We start from the raw sequence: 12,996 nt of genomic DNA on the forward strand, positions 1-12,996 counted from the left end.
TGATAACTGATCTATTTGCAAAAGATCCTTAAAATCTAATGCAACCTTAAAATAGGTCGTTTATAGACCAGTTTTCTGAAAATTATTTAATTATGAATGCTAAGATACAATGAGGTAGGATTTAGAGAAAGGAGGTAGTATCATAGGGCCTAGAAATAAATAAAAACAATTTACTAAGTGTAAAAACAACTACTTGTTAAAAAATGTGTTTTATATAAATAACAAAAATCTGGACATTCATCCAGAATAAAACAAAACAAATTAGTGAAAGATTTAAGGTTTATCTTTCTTCAAAAGTATTTTCTTGCCAGGCGTGGTGGTGCACACCTTTAATCCCAGCACTTGGGAGGCAGAGGTAGGAGGGTCGCCAAGAGTTCAAGGCTACCCTGAGACTACAGAGTGAATTCCAGGTCAGCCTGGGCTAGAATGAGACCCTACCTAAAAAAAACAAACAAATAAAAAACAAGTATTTTATTAACACAGACCTTATAGGATGAGTGAGTAATTTTAGTTACAAATATATTCCTAACAAAGCAGCATAAAAGGCAAGATGTCAAGTGTGTGGAAAAGACCTATGTTACAATTAAATATGAAGTACTATTAATAAGGAGGATATCCTATAATACTTGGAACCATATTTAAGTGATCTCACTGAATGCAGTTCATAGTCTGCCATGTAGGGTACTGTCAACTTAATTTACCAAGGAATAGTCCTAGAAATGAAAGTTTGTCATCTTCATATACATAATAATTTTCTGAGGTGCGTGTGTGTATGTGTATGCTATGTATATGTATATGTATATACACATATATATAAATTTATGTGTGAAACAAACTTCCTAAAAATATTATCTGGGAAAAGATTGTAGTTGATACAACTAATTATTTTTACAAATTGCCAAATTCATCTGGTTACTTGAGATTTAACTTATCATAAGTATAACTAAGCTCAAAAATCTGTCTACTAAACCCAAACTACAAGCATTATATTTACAAATTAGTAATTTCATTATCTCTTTTACATGTAAACTAACAAAAGTAAATTAAATAAGAACTTGTCATTTGGGCTCAAATTAGGGTTTTAAATAATTAATTGATTGCTGACAGAAAAAAGTCAATTATAATAGCATACTTAAAACTGCCATCTGATTTAAATGCCATGGTCTTTTCAATATAAGAAAATTACAAAATTACCTTCTTTGGAACAAAATGAGATCAGCCAGCCAATACCAGCAGCAAAAGCAGTTTCTATGGAGTTCACAAAATTTCCTTAAAAGAAAATAAGAGAAGTTTCTGAGTATCTATTACCCAGTAATGCAAACTTCTAAAGGGTTTTATTTATTTTTTTCTTTTTTTTTTGAGGTAGGGTTTCACTCTAGCCCAGGATGACTTGGAATTTTTCAGGGTGGCCTTGAAATCACAGCGATCCTCCTACCTCTGTCTCCCAGGTGCTGGGAGTAAAGGCGTGCACCACTATGCCTAGGCCCAATTATTTTTCTAAAACTCTTCATGTCAAATTCCTTACTGCCTCTGTGTTAAAATTTTTTTAAATTTATTTGCACATGTATATGTATGCTTTTTACTGCAAAAAAAACCACTCCAGAACCATGTACCACTTTTTGTGTCTGGCTTTAAGTAGGTAACTAGGGAATTGAATCTTGGCTAGCAGGCATTTCAAGCAAGCACCTTTAACCACTGAGACATCTCCTCTGCCACTTTTTAAAGTAAAAATAATTTAGAAATATCTAGTCAAATAAAATCTAAATGCATTATTTTATTAAGAAGAAAATCAAACGGGGAAGGTCCATTATGACCTGAGTTTTGCCACTTTTTGTAACCGCTTCACCCCACCTCACTGCCATCATTTTGCCTGGTTTGCAAAGTAGTGCTAATTCTCGTTACACAGTGCTATCCAAGGTTCTTCTTCATTTCTATAAGACAAACTACAACCTATTTCAAAAGCACTCTCCAACTTTTCCTCTTTGCCTCAGCTGGTTTTTTTGAGGTAGGGTCTCATTCTGGCCTAGGCTGACCTGGAATTCACTATTTAGTCTCAGGGTGACCTAAAACTCATGGCGATCCTTCTACCTCTGCCTCCCAGTGCTGGGATTAAAGGCGCACTACCATGCCTGGCTTCTCGGCTGGGTTGTTTTTTCCTCGGTCAGGAGATTTCCTTTTGATTGTTTACTGCGTCACTCACTGAAACACCTACGCTGCTGGTGGCAGGTGCTATACACTTTATTTACTCCAAGCCCAGGACTGAGCAGTTATGACATGTAACTGGTGCTCAATGAATGAAATGCCGCATTCGTTTAGCCACAAATATCATGGATAGTTCAGACTAAGAGCCAGCCTAAAATCACTTGGGGAATTAAAAGCCAAACATTAGAAAGGTTGTTGAACTTAAAAATCAACCTACATGAAAAAAAAAAAAATCAAGCTGGATAGGAGTAAAGTTAATGTCGGCACTTTTGGAAACAATGACTATTTAAAGATGCCTTTTATTTAGTTTCATGTCATACATACTTCCCACATCTTAAATTTGTGTCTATGCAAATGCCACTAGTTTGTAGACCATTTTCTGTGCAGTAGAAAACAGAACCGACACAATGCTCTTCTGAGAAGCATGGAAAAGATATATCACAAGTTTCAATAGTATGAGCAAAATGTTAAAACTGCCAGTGAGGGCTGGAGAGATGGCTTAGTGGTTAAACGCTTGCCTGTGAAGCCTAAGGACCCCGGTTCAAGGCTCGGTTCCCCAGGTCCCACGTTAGCCAGATGCACAAGGGGGCGCACGCATCTGGAGTTCGTTTGCAGAGGCTGGAAGCCCTGGCACGCCCATTCTCTCTCTCCCTCTATCTGTCTTTCTCTCTGTGTCTGTCGCTCTCAAATAAATAAATAAAAAAAAAAATTAAAAAAAAAAATAACTGCCAGTGAGCCAGGCGTGGTGGCACATGACTTTAATCCTAGCACTTGGGAGGCAGAGGTAGGAGGATTGCCATGAATTCAAGGCCACCCTGAGACTCCATAGTGAATTCCAGGTCAGCCTGAGCTAGAGCAAGGCCCTAAACTCAAAACAAGCAACAACAAAAACTGCCAGTGAAAAACTTAAGAGATTTCAAAATACTTTTGACAATCAAGCAAATTAAGTAAGTATGATTACCTGTTGACAGTTCTGTCACTGTGCTCCTAACATGCTGCATGGCAAAATTCACTAAACTTTCCTTGGACCTGTCTCCATGGTATTTCACTGCAGCCTATTGAATTTTATAAAAGAGAAAAACATCTTTTACGTTTTTGTTTTAAAGATTTACCAAATACTTTGATCCACTGCTATGTTGAATAATGTAGCAAGTCCTATTTCTCAACAGCACAGTATGTGTCCAAATCATACTCTGAGAATCTTGGTGGTACAGGTTCTATGAAATGCCTTTTATTAATACCACTTATAACAATTTTAGTTTTCATTTCATATCTAAACCCATAAGATACAATATGTGAATTAGTGTCAAGACAAAGAATGGCATCTAAGTTTCATACAATAATTCAAACTATTTATTATCATTAGACAGCACCTAAAATAAGTCTTAAAACCAAAGCAGTCTAAAAGTTTCATATATTGTATTTTTTTCTAGTATTTCACTTGTTGAAAAGTTTCACAAATTTGAAAAATACCGACTTATTCCTTACCATTCCAGACCGGAAAATGAAGAGGCTGGGGTAACTGTTCACTCCTTTCATCCGGCAAAGCATCCTGTCGTCACCACAGTTAACGGCTCCAATTCGGAGTAATCCATCCACTTCCTTAGCAAATTCTCTCCACTATGAGACAGAAGAAAACAGGTAATTATTTGATAAGGTAATTTCTTCTCTTGAACACATTTCAGACTATATAATCTTAATGGAGAAAATCTTTACCCAAGAAAACTATATGTAAAAGTATTTGATAATCATTTGATAGCCAGGATTATTAACAACAAAATATCCCAATGTACTAAAAAAAGGAAAACACAATTAACATACCAATTATAAATGAAACTTTAATAATGGAGGTGATAAGCATACTTACAGTGGGAGCTAAATCATGGCAATGTGAACATCCTGGGGAGTAAAAGTTTACAAACCACAGCTCTCCAGAATTAACAGCAGCATCTAAAAGTACATCAAATAAGCTTATTTTCTAAGTTAATGTACATTTTAATTTAAAAACTTTCTAGTGAGATCACAATGAAGATTTAAGGAGAGAGTTGACAAGTAAGAAACTGAGCCAACTTTAGGGCACTTCTATGGAGGGTTTAGCAAGTAAAGGAGAACGGGAACATGACTAGTCACCTCAAGGTCCAAGCATAGCATCTGAATCATTCTGATCTGAATAAAGCAAATGTAAACCCTCTAGTGACCCTTAAGGGGAAAAAAACAAAACAAAACAAAAAACCCCCAAACAAACAAACAAACAAACAAACAAACTTGCTAGAAGAAGAAATATACATACTTTAAAAATGGTTCCAGATTTATGAAAAGATAAGTAACCCCAACAATACAAACAACTGGAAATAGAATGAAACCCATTAACTAAGGCAGCTATGCAATATTTACACAAGTACAAATTGACTCAAATATCTGTGTTTGCCATCTCTTTGTTCCCTGAAGTCAAACTCCAGATCATCTACTAAAATGAAGACTAGCATAGAGATCAGAAGGGATCATGGCAAATATGCACTTGAATGACCACTGTTAGTCAGCCATTTCTGCTCCATGGCTAGATTTCAAACTATCATTAGCTGTTCTAGTAGCAGTGCTTAGTCTTGCACATAGTGACCTATCTGAAAAAGTGTGAACCTTTCTGCAATATAAGCATTAGTAAAGTCTCATTCTAGGACTCAGACTAGCCAGATTATACCTATGACGTTCACTTCACAGGCAATACTCCTGTGTTCTGCCCCCACTGATCCACCATACAGCACTGATAAGCTAGCTGAGTCACAACAAAACCACACAGGAAAAGCACTGCCTACAGTAAAGAATCTGTGACACGTGTGCTGACTTTGTCTACTTAAGTCTGCACGTAAGACTTAGAACACAGTAATAGCTACTTCTTTTTTTTTTTTTTTTTCTGAGGTAAGGTCTCACTCTGGTCCAGGCTGACCTGGAATTCACTATGTAGTCTCAGGGTGGCCTCAAACTCACAGCAATCCTCCTACCTCTGCCTCCCGAGTGCTGGGATTAAAGGCGTGCACCACCATGCCCGGCTTTTAGTAATAGCTACTTTTATGCCTGAACTCATCAATAAAAGTTAACCTCTGCTTAAAGGAAATATTTTTAAGAGCCAAGTGACTTTATTTTTTGTAACATATATGTATCTTTTTTGCACTAGCATGCTATATTGTTTTCCTGAGGTAAACTTAACTGTAATACAGCAAAATAACTTGTGATGTCAATTTCTGCATTGAAGTAACAGGGTCAGGATATAGCTCAGTGGTAGACAGCTTCCCTAGCATGCATGAGGTCCCAGGTTCAAACCCCAGGACTATCAAACAACAAAAATTAAAAAAGAATAAGCTAGTTTTATCATAACTGAAACACTGTAAGGATGATGTTCTAATCCTGTTTTTAGAATTTTGTAAAATACAATGGAAAACTCAACAGGATTCTACTCTTGTATCCATTTTCACACAAATCACAGATCAAGTTAAATCAATTGTCTGGAATCAAAAAGCTTTGAAAGTCTAGGTTATGCAAGCAAACTGCAACCCAAACTTGACCTGAACTGCGTTATTAGTTTTATTTGGTTTACACACTTAGGGATTTTGTTACCCAAATCTTAAGTGTTTTCATTCTGATACAGTGTGTCATATTCTATGAGGACTGTTTATTTATACATCAGATTCTCTTTCCAAAAACCTGTAACTTCTAAATATATTAAAAAAAAATTACTTTAAATAAGAGACCTACATTAGTTTTAGGTCATGGCCACAAACTTACCAAATTCTCCTCTTTCCAATGTTATGATTTCAGGATCATCATCGTAGATACCTAATTTTAAAAGTGCATAAAATTATAAAATTAAAACTTAATAAAAATAAATTTCCGTGTAAGACGATTTATTCATTTTAAATAGAAAAGTATTAGTTCATAGTAAATCTCAAACTTGAGCAACATAAAGCAAACTAAGAGAAAGGCCAAGAGTAAACAATGCCATTATTGGTAATACATTTCAAGAATGATATAGACTAGGGTCAGTGGCTAAAGCACTTGCTTGCAAAGCTTGCTGGCCTGGGTTCAACTCCCTAGTTCCCATGTAAAGCCAAACATACAAAGTGGCACATGTGTCTGGAGTTTGTTTGCTGTGGTAGCAGGCCCTGGAATACCCATACTCATTGACTCCCATCTCTTTCAAATAAAAATATTACTACAAACAGAAAAGAATGATATAGATACTGGTTTGTTGACAGGGCCTATTACAGGGGTATATGTGATTAGGTTTCTAATCACCAAATTTACTTCCATCAGGGGAAATATAAATTATATATATATATAGAGAGAGAGAGAGAGAGGGAGAGGGAGAGGGAGAGGGAGAAGGAGAAGGAGAAGGAGAGGGAGAGAGAGGGAGATAGGGTCTCTCTCTAGCCCAAGCTGACCTGGAATTCATTATGTACTCTTAGAGTGGCAACAAACTCAAGGCAATTCTCCTACCTCTGTCTCCTGAGTGCTGGGATTAAAGGTGTGTGCTACCATTTTTAGGTTGAAAACATGTTTTTTAGCTTTTTATAGTACCAAATGAGGTACTAGCCAGCTTAACTTTTTATTTTAGAATAATTAAACTCACCAGAATTGCAAAAATAGACTTTATGTAAATTTCACACAGCTACTCCTAAAGGTGACATGGCAATAGTAGCTGTAGTACATTATCCAAACAGGAAAACTGAATACCCAATTGTTAATCAGACTATGGTAATTTTCAGATTACATAGTGTCTAATATGCGGTATCACTTCTGCTTAACACTTTATTACTACAGGGCTGGAGAGATGGTTAGTGGTTAAGGCGCTTGCCTGCGAAGCCTAAGGACCCATGTTTGGCTGCCCAGATCCCATGTGAGCTAGACACACAAGGTGATACATGTGCAAGGTTATACATGCACACAAGGTGGTGCACGTGTCTGGTGTTAGATTACAGTGGATGGAGATCTTGGTGCACCAACTGTCTCTCTCAGTTAAAAAAAAAAAAAGGCCAGGGCTAGATGGCTTAGTGGTTAAGACGTTTGCCTACAAAGCCAAAGGACCACAGTTTGACTTCCCAGGACCCATATAAACTAGATGCACAAGGTGGCAAATACGTCTGGAGTTTGTTTGCACTGGCTGGAGGGCCTGGTGATTTTCTCTGTCTCCCTCTCTCCCCCAAATAAATAAATAAATAAATAACATTTTAAAAAGGTTAAAAAACAAAAAGGCCAGTCTGCTGGGCTTGCATAAAACACACCCACGCACGCACGCACACACGCACACAAAAACAACTTTATGATTACAAAATTTGCAGAGGCAGAGACAGTTCAGTACCAAATATATTTATCACAGTAAACTTCCGTGTGAGAAAATTTCTCGGTAATATATAAAATATTCAAATAAGGGCTAGAGGGATGGCTTAGTAGTTAAAGCACTTGCCTGTTAAGCCTAAGGACCCAGGTTTAAGTCTCCAGTAACCACATAAGCCAGATAAAGGTGGTGCATACATCTGGAATTCATTTGCAGTGGCTAGAGGCCTTTGCTCACCTGTTCTTTCTCTCTCTTTGCTTGCAAATAAATAATAATTTTTTAACCCAAATAATAGTAACAATTAGTATGTACCACTTTTTCTGGAGAGGTCATTAGTAAATATTTTGGGAGGTACCTGTGCATGTATGTAAGGTAAAGACAACTTGGATGTCACTCCTCAGAAACAAGGTCCACCTATTTTAAGATAGGGTCTCTCACTAGCCTAGAACTCACCAACTACGCTAGACTGGCTGGGCAGCAAATCCCAGGGATGATTCTGTCTCAATTTCCCCAGTGCAGGATTACGTGTTACCTACCATACCTGACATTTTTAAATGGTTTCTTGGGCTCAGACTCAAGTCTTCACAGTTTCAAGGCAATGAAGCTGTATTACTAGCTGTATGTACAGTTTTTAATCAATTACTGAGTTATGCTCTCAAAGAATTACAGAAGTCATAGACCCTACCTCAAAACAACAACAACAACAACAACAACAACAACAACAACAGCCATTTCAGGCTGAGGATACAGCTCTCAGCGGTAAAGCACTGCCTATCACGTAAAAGACCTAGGCCAGGGGTGGGGTAGAGCAAAAATGGTGACACACACTTCTCAACTAGCAGAGCTCCTTACCAAAGTCATAGCGGTAGTAGTTCCAGCTTTCATACTGGCCTCCCTGGTTATCCTCAAGCCCCTTCTCTCCATACTTGTCATACTTTTTCCGTAGATCTTCATCTTTGAGCACTTCATATGCTCTGTTTATTTTTAAAAAATCACCATGTGCATTTGGGTTATTCTGTTAACAATATTAGGTATAACAGTTATTTCAGAAACACAATCCATGTCTCTCCAGAGCATATAGGTTCAATTAATGACAAGATCTATGGGACACTAGATATCAACATAAAAAGGGTAGTACAATGTGATATGAACCTACAAGGATGAAATCAGAAAGTATGTTATTAGGAACAGCAACCTTCAAAATGGGAATAAATAATGAAAATAAGAGCTGACTGTTCAAAGGTTGATGGACATAATAATATAACTTCTCACTACCATATAAAATATTAAGTATCAATGGATAGAGGTCAACAGAACTTCCTTCCTTCCTTCTAAGAAATGCTGCTGAAAAACAAGTAATGAAATCTTTACTTAAAAAAAAAGAAGTGTCCATTCCAGAACAATTACAAATAGGTTTGCAAGTTATTTTCCTATTTGAGGCAACATATAAGTATTAACTAAAAGAATGTGGGTTGGGGAGATGGCTCAGCCATTAATAGCACTTGGGGCTTAAGCATGAGGGCCTCTGAGTCAGAGACCTTTAAATTCAACTCCCCAGAACATACATATAAAGGTGAGCATGGGCTGTCTGGCCAGAAGCCCATGGTTGGGAGGCAGAGACTAGAGAATGACTAGAGCTTGCTGACAGCAGCTATAATCAAGGAAAGAAATACAGATGAGTGGCAAGAAAAGAATGTGGATGCACGCATAGCATGGGATGCACACATACACACATGCATACATCTCACACACACAAACTCAACATAGACACAGAAAAAATCAGTAAGAATAACAATTCAAAATTGGACAGAAAATGTTAATTTTCTTGTGTTCATAGAGCTGGTTTTTGTAGCAAGCTTCCATCTAAATTATACTTAAGATGTAGGTCAACCATCTTTTTACAAGGAAACTGAAAAAAAAATAGATTCTGAAAATTTTAAAACAAAAATTTGAGAAAGTTACCATAAAGTCCTAAATATAATATGGGTACCAGAGGAAGATAACCAACTAAGAGTTTACAATACTCAGAAATACATAACCGAAAATAACTGCATTTTAAAACTTGTACCTAGATAAGACAAATTTCTAATTTTACCATGTCCTTATTGAGTTACACCTCATTAAGAGTTGATTAAATTTTTGTAATACTACCTTTAAAACTATATTAATTTTGAAAAGACTACGTTATTGGCTGTACAATTATATGTGGAAGTATATATGGAGCTCTCAATTTTAATTTAGTTAACAATATTTAGTAAGACACTCTGAGTGTTAAGAAAATATTTTTTTTCTGAAATACTTGGGACTTTAACTTACTTTGCTATAAATGTTACTTCACAGATATGACTTGAGGTTTAACATCTGTACTACACTGGCTGGAAATCAGTTTACAAATTCAGAAGGGATTGTGTATTTGGTAGTGACCAAATCATTACACTTTTCCAAATTTGAACATTTTGGTGCTTTCGTTTTTAGAGAACGTGACTGAGGTATGGGGATGAAACCCAGAGCCTTGTGCGTGCTAGGAAAGATCTACCCCTAAGGTATAACTCTCCAGTCCTTGAATTATAATTTTTAATGTCATTATTTTTATGCATTTTGAACACTTAAAAATAATTTAAAGTAGGTATCAAAAACATGTTATTGTAACCAGATATTTAAAAACAAAATTACCTACCGGGTTTTTATCAGGATGTAACTTCAATGCTAATTTCTTAAAAGCTTGTCTTATTTCTCTACTGCTTGCGGTTTTGGACACTCCAAGTAAACCATAAAAATCCTGATCTGTGCCCACGAAAACAGCCATGTACACTATCAGAAGACAGAGGCTGATCCTTTTGAAGTTTCTGATACAGTCATCTTCGTGTAACCAGACTCCCATTCTCTTTCTTATGCAAGTTCTGATTCAAGTGAACATTAAAGACAATGCTGGGTTCAACTGGCAAAAGACGCAAATTTGAGATCTTCTGTCCACATCACTTTAAAGGTGAATCAAGCATCACAAAATCAAGTGCAAAAAGTTACCCTAAAAGACAGCAGACCAGGCAGTTAAAATATACTTCAAACCATAACATCATTTATCAAATAACATACTCAGCAATATAATCCCTATTAAATGGCAAGTGAGTGTGGGCCGGGACCATTTTTGGAACCTGTCTTGCTTGCTTACATATTAAGGTAGGTAGATTTGTAAAATCACTCATTAGGATAAAGGTAATAAGTGGGGGTTGCCAGAACACACAGTGTGGGTTTATGCAGCAGACAAAAAGTCCCTCATCAGCACCACACCATGAGGGTAAAAAATAGTCTGTATTTCCTTCCTTATTACCCAGTGGGGTACTCTTTTTTTAGGACTTCTTCTCACTACTCCTTCACCCCCTAAAACTACTTAGTGTTTCTTTTAATCAGATCTCATTTGTAGGAAGCTTCTTTTGAGGAGACTAGAAGGAGGATGCTCTTCCAAAGGCTCTGTACTTTTTATTTAACCACTTAAAGATATAACTGAATTAGTTATATTAGGTAGCCTACAAAGCAGACCATATTCTCCCCCAGACTGTATAAGGTGTTTGCATCGACTTTAAGTAGAAACACTTACAAAAATAGAGTAATAGGGCTGAAGAGATGGCTCAGTGGTTAAATGCGCTCGCTTGCAAAGCCTGATGGCCTGGGTTCAATTCCCTAGTATCCATGTAAAGCCAGATGCACAAGGTGACACATGCATCTAGAGTTAGTTCATTTGCAATGTATAGAGGCCCTGGAGTGCCCATTCTCTTTCTCTCCCTCATCTTGCAAATAAATAAAATTATATGTATTGTTGTTTTCCAGATAGGGTCTTACTCTAGCTCAGACTGACCTGGAATGCACTGTGTAGTTAGTCTCAGGATAGCCTTGAACTCACAGGAATCCTCCTACCTCTGCCTCCCGAGTTCTGCAATTAAAGGCATGCACCACCACGTCCCACTTTGTTAATAAAAATTTTTTTAAAAGTAAAATATTAATTGCAAGTTGGTGTCATTTCACTCTGTTAATGCGATCATCAGGTGTAAGTAAAAATAGGACAAGAAACATAAAGAGAAGCGAATAAGACACGCTAACCTGTGAAGGGTAAGATGTCATTTTACCATATCACATGTCAACTAGGATCTCATAATGGTTTGAAAAAGCTAACTTTCCCAGCATCTTCAAATTCAGTTTTCTTCATTTAAACCCAAATGTCTGTTTCTAAAATTTCTCCTTACCCGTGAACGCTCGTCTCACTTCTAATCCTCCCTTTTCATTCCACACAAACATCCTCCTCTCTCTGTGAAATTATACTGGTAAGAGAATAGATATCCAGGAGGAACAACCAAGCGAGAGAAGAAATCTCCATCAGCATGTGGGAATAAAGTCATCCTAGCCTAGGGGTGGTTCTCAAGCCAGCGTGGGAGCAGCGGCTGAACTGCCCAAGGCCAGGGGGAGGCTGCAGGTAAGTGCGGCGCGTGAGCCTGGTGCAGCCACCTCCCCAGAGAGGGGCAGGATGCAGACGCGGGCACAGGGCGTGTCCAGTGCGGGTCCCTAGTACAGGTCGGAGAAAGGGGCTCCGGCGAGAAGGGGAGGCAGGACGAGGAGAAGGGACCCGCAGGGTAAGGGTGGAGCGGACACTCAGGAGAAAGGGTGGCCGGGCGCAGAGGAGGGGGCGGCGGAGCGCAGGCGCTTCCCTTCCCTTACCTTCCCCTCCCGAGGGCCCGGCCGCCCGCCCGCCCCGCGCCCACCTCGCCCTGGCTCCGGCAGCTACGCCATCTTCGGCCCCCGACGGCGGACGCTGCCCAGCCGGACCCGACGGCGCGCGCGGGACGGAAGCGGCGGCGGCGGCGAGCGCGGGCGGCTCGGCTCGGCTCGGCTGCTCGCGCGCCGGTCCCCAGCGAGCCGGGGCGGGGCCTGCGCGGGGCATTGTGGGACGGGCGTGGAGGACCAGGCCCACCCAGCGGCCGGCCCTGTCGGGCGGGGTGTGGCGGGCGGTGCTGGCTTGGGTTGACGTGGACGCCTCTGCGGGTTCCGGCTCCGGCTCCGGCTCCGGCTCCGGCTCCGGTTCCCCACGAGCGGACGAAGCCACAGCGGCTGGCAGGCGCCGGGAGGACGTCGGCTCCGCGGGCGGAAGCGAGGGCGCGGCCCCGCCCCTTCCTGCTCCGGTTGCCAGGGTGACGGGGAAACGGGATGGGAGGAAGGATGCGGAGCGCGGGACGCGGGAAGGGGGACGTTTGATTGAGGAGGAAGAGGGCTTGTCACAATTGAAAGGGATTGCTGGACTGAAGGCACACCAGCAGACGTGCAAGAACGGAAAGTGTCCGCAGCTGTGTCTCAGCAAAGACCCGAGCATCCCACGTTACTTCCTGGTTTCGGAGTCAGTCCCGTGGGAAGCTGGAACCGAGCGGTACTCTGCGCTTCTCACGGTCAGGGACTGAAACTGCAGTTAGGAAACACGAGGA

The 12,996-nt window shown here is 39.7% G+C and overlaps 1 protein-coding gene across 3 annotated transcripts in view; it reads right to left on the reverse strand.

Moving 5' to 3' along the window:
* The window catches only part of Dnajc10 (DnaJ heat shock protein family (Hsp40) member C10), a 38,386-nt gene extending 26,006 nt beyond the window's left edge, over positions 1-12,380 (reverse strand). The window contains exons 1-8 of one of the 3 annotated variants that reach the window (XM_045147135.1): positions 12,283-12,380; positions 10,209-10,556; positions 8,384-8,546; positions 5,983-6,033; positions 4,070-4,152; positions 3,691-3,822; positions 3,164-3,257; positions 1,195-1,269 (exon numbers count right to left, since the gene is read on the reverse strand). In XM_045147135.1, coding sequence (XP_045003070.1) covers positions 1,195-1,269; positions 3,164-3,257; positions 3,691-3,822; positions 4,070-4,152; positions 5,983-6,033; positions 8,384-8,546; positions 10,209-10,412 — 802 coding nt within the window. In that variant the 5' untranslated portion in view covers positions 10,413-10,556; positions 12,283-12,380. Of the gene's footprint in view, positions 1-1,194; positions 1,270-3,163; positions 3,258-3,690; positions 3,823-4,069; positions 4,153-5,982; positions 6,034-8,383; positions 8,547-10,208; positions 10,557-11,384; positions 11,446-11,769; positions 11,971-12,282 lie in introns of those variants that run through there. The other 2 variants (XM_045147134.1, XM_045147136.1) reach the window with 2 other exon arrangements.
* Between the last annotated feature and the right edge of the window lie 616 nt (positions 12,381-12,996).

Source organism: Jaculus jaculus, chromosome 4, assembly GCF_020740685.1.
Source record: "Jaculus jaculus isolate mJacJac1 chromosome 4, mJacJac1.mat.Y.cur, whole genome shotgun sequence".
Classification (NCBI taxonomy): domain Eukaryota; kingdom Metazoa; phylum Chordata; class Mammalia; order Rodentia; family Dipodidae; genus Jaculus; species Jaculus jaculus.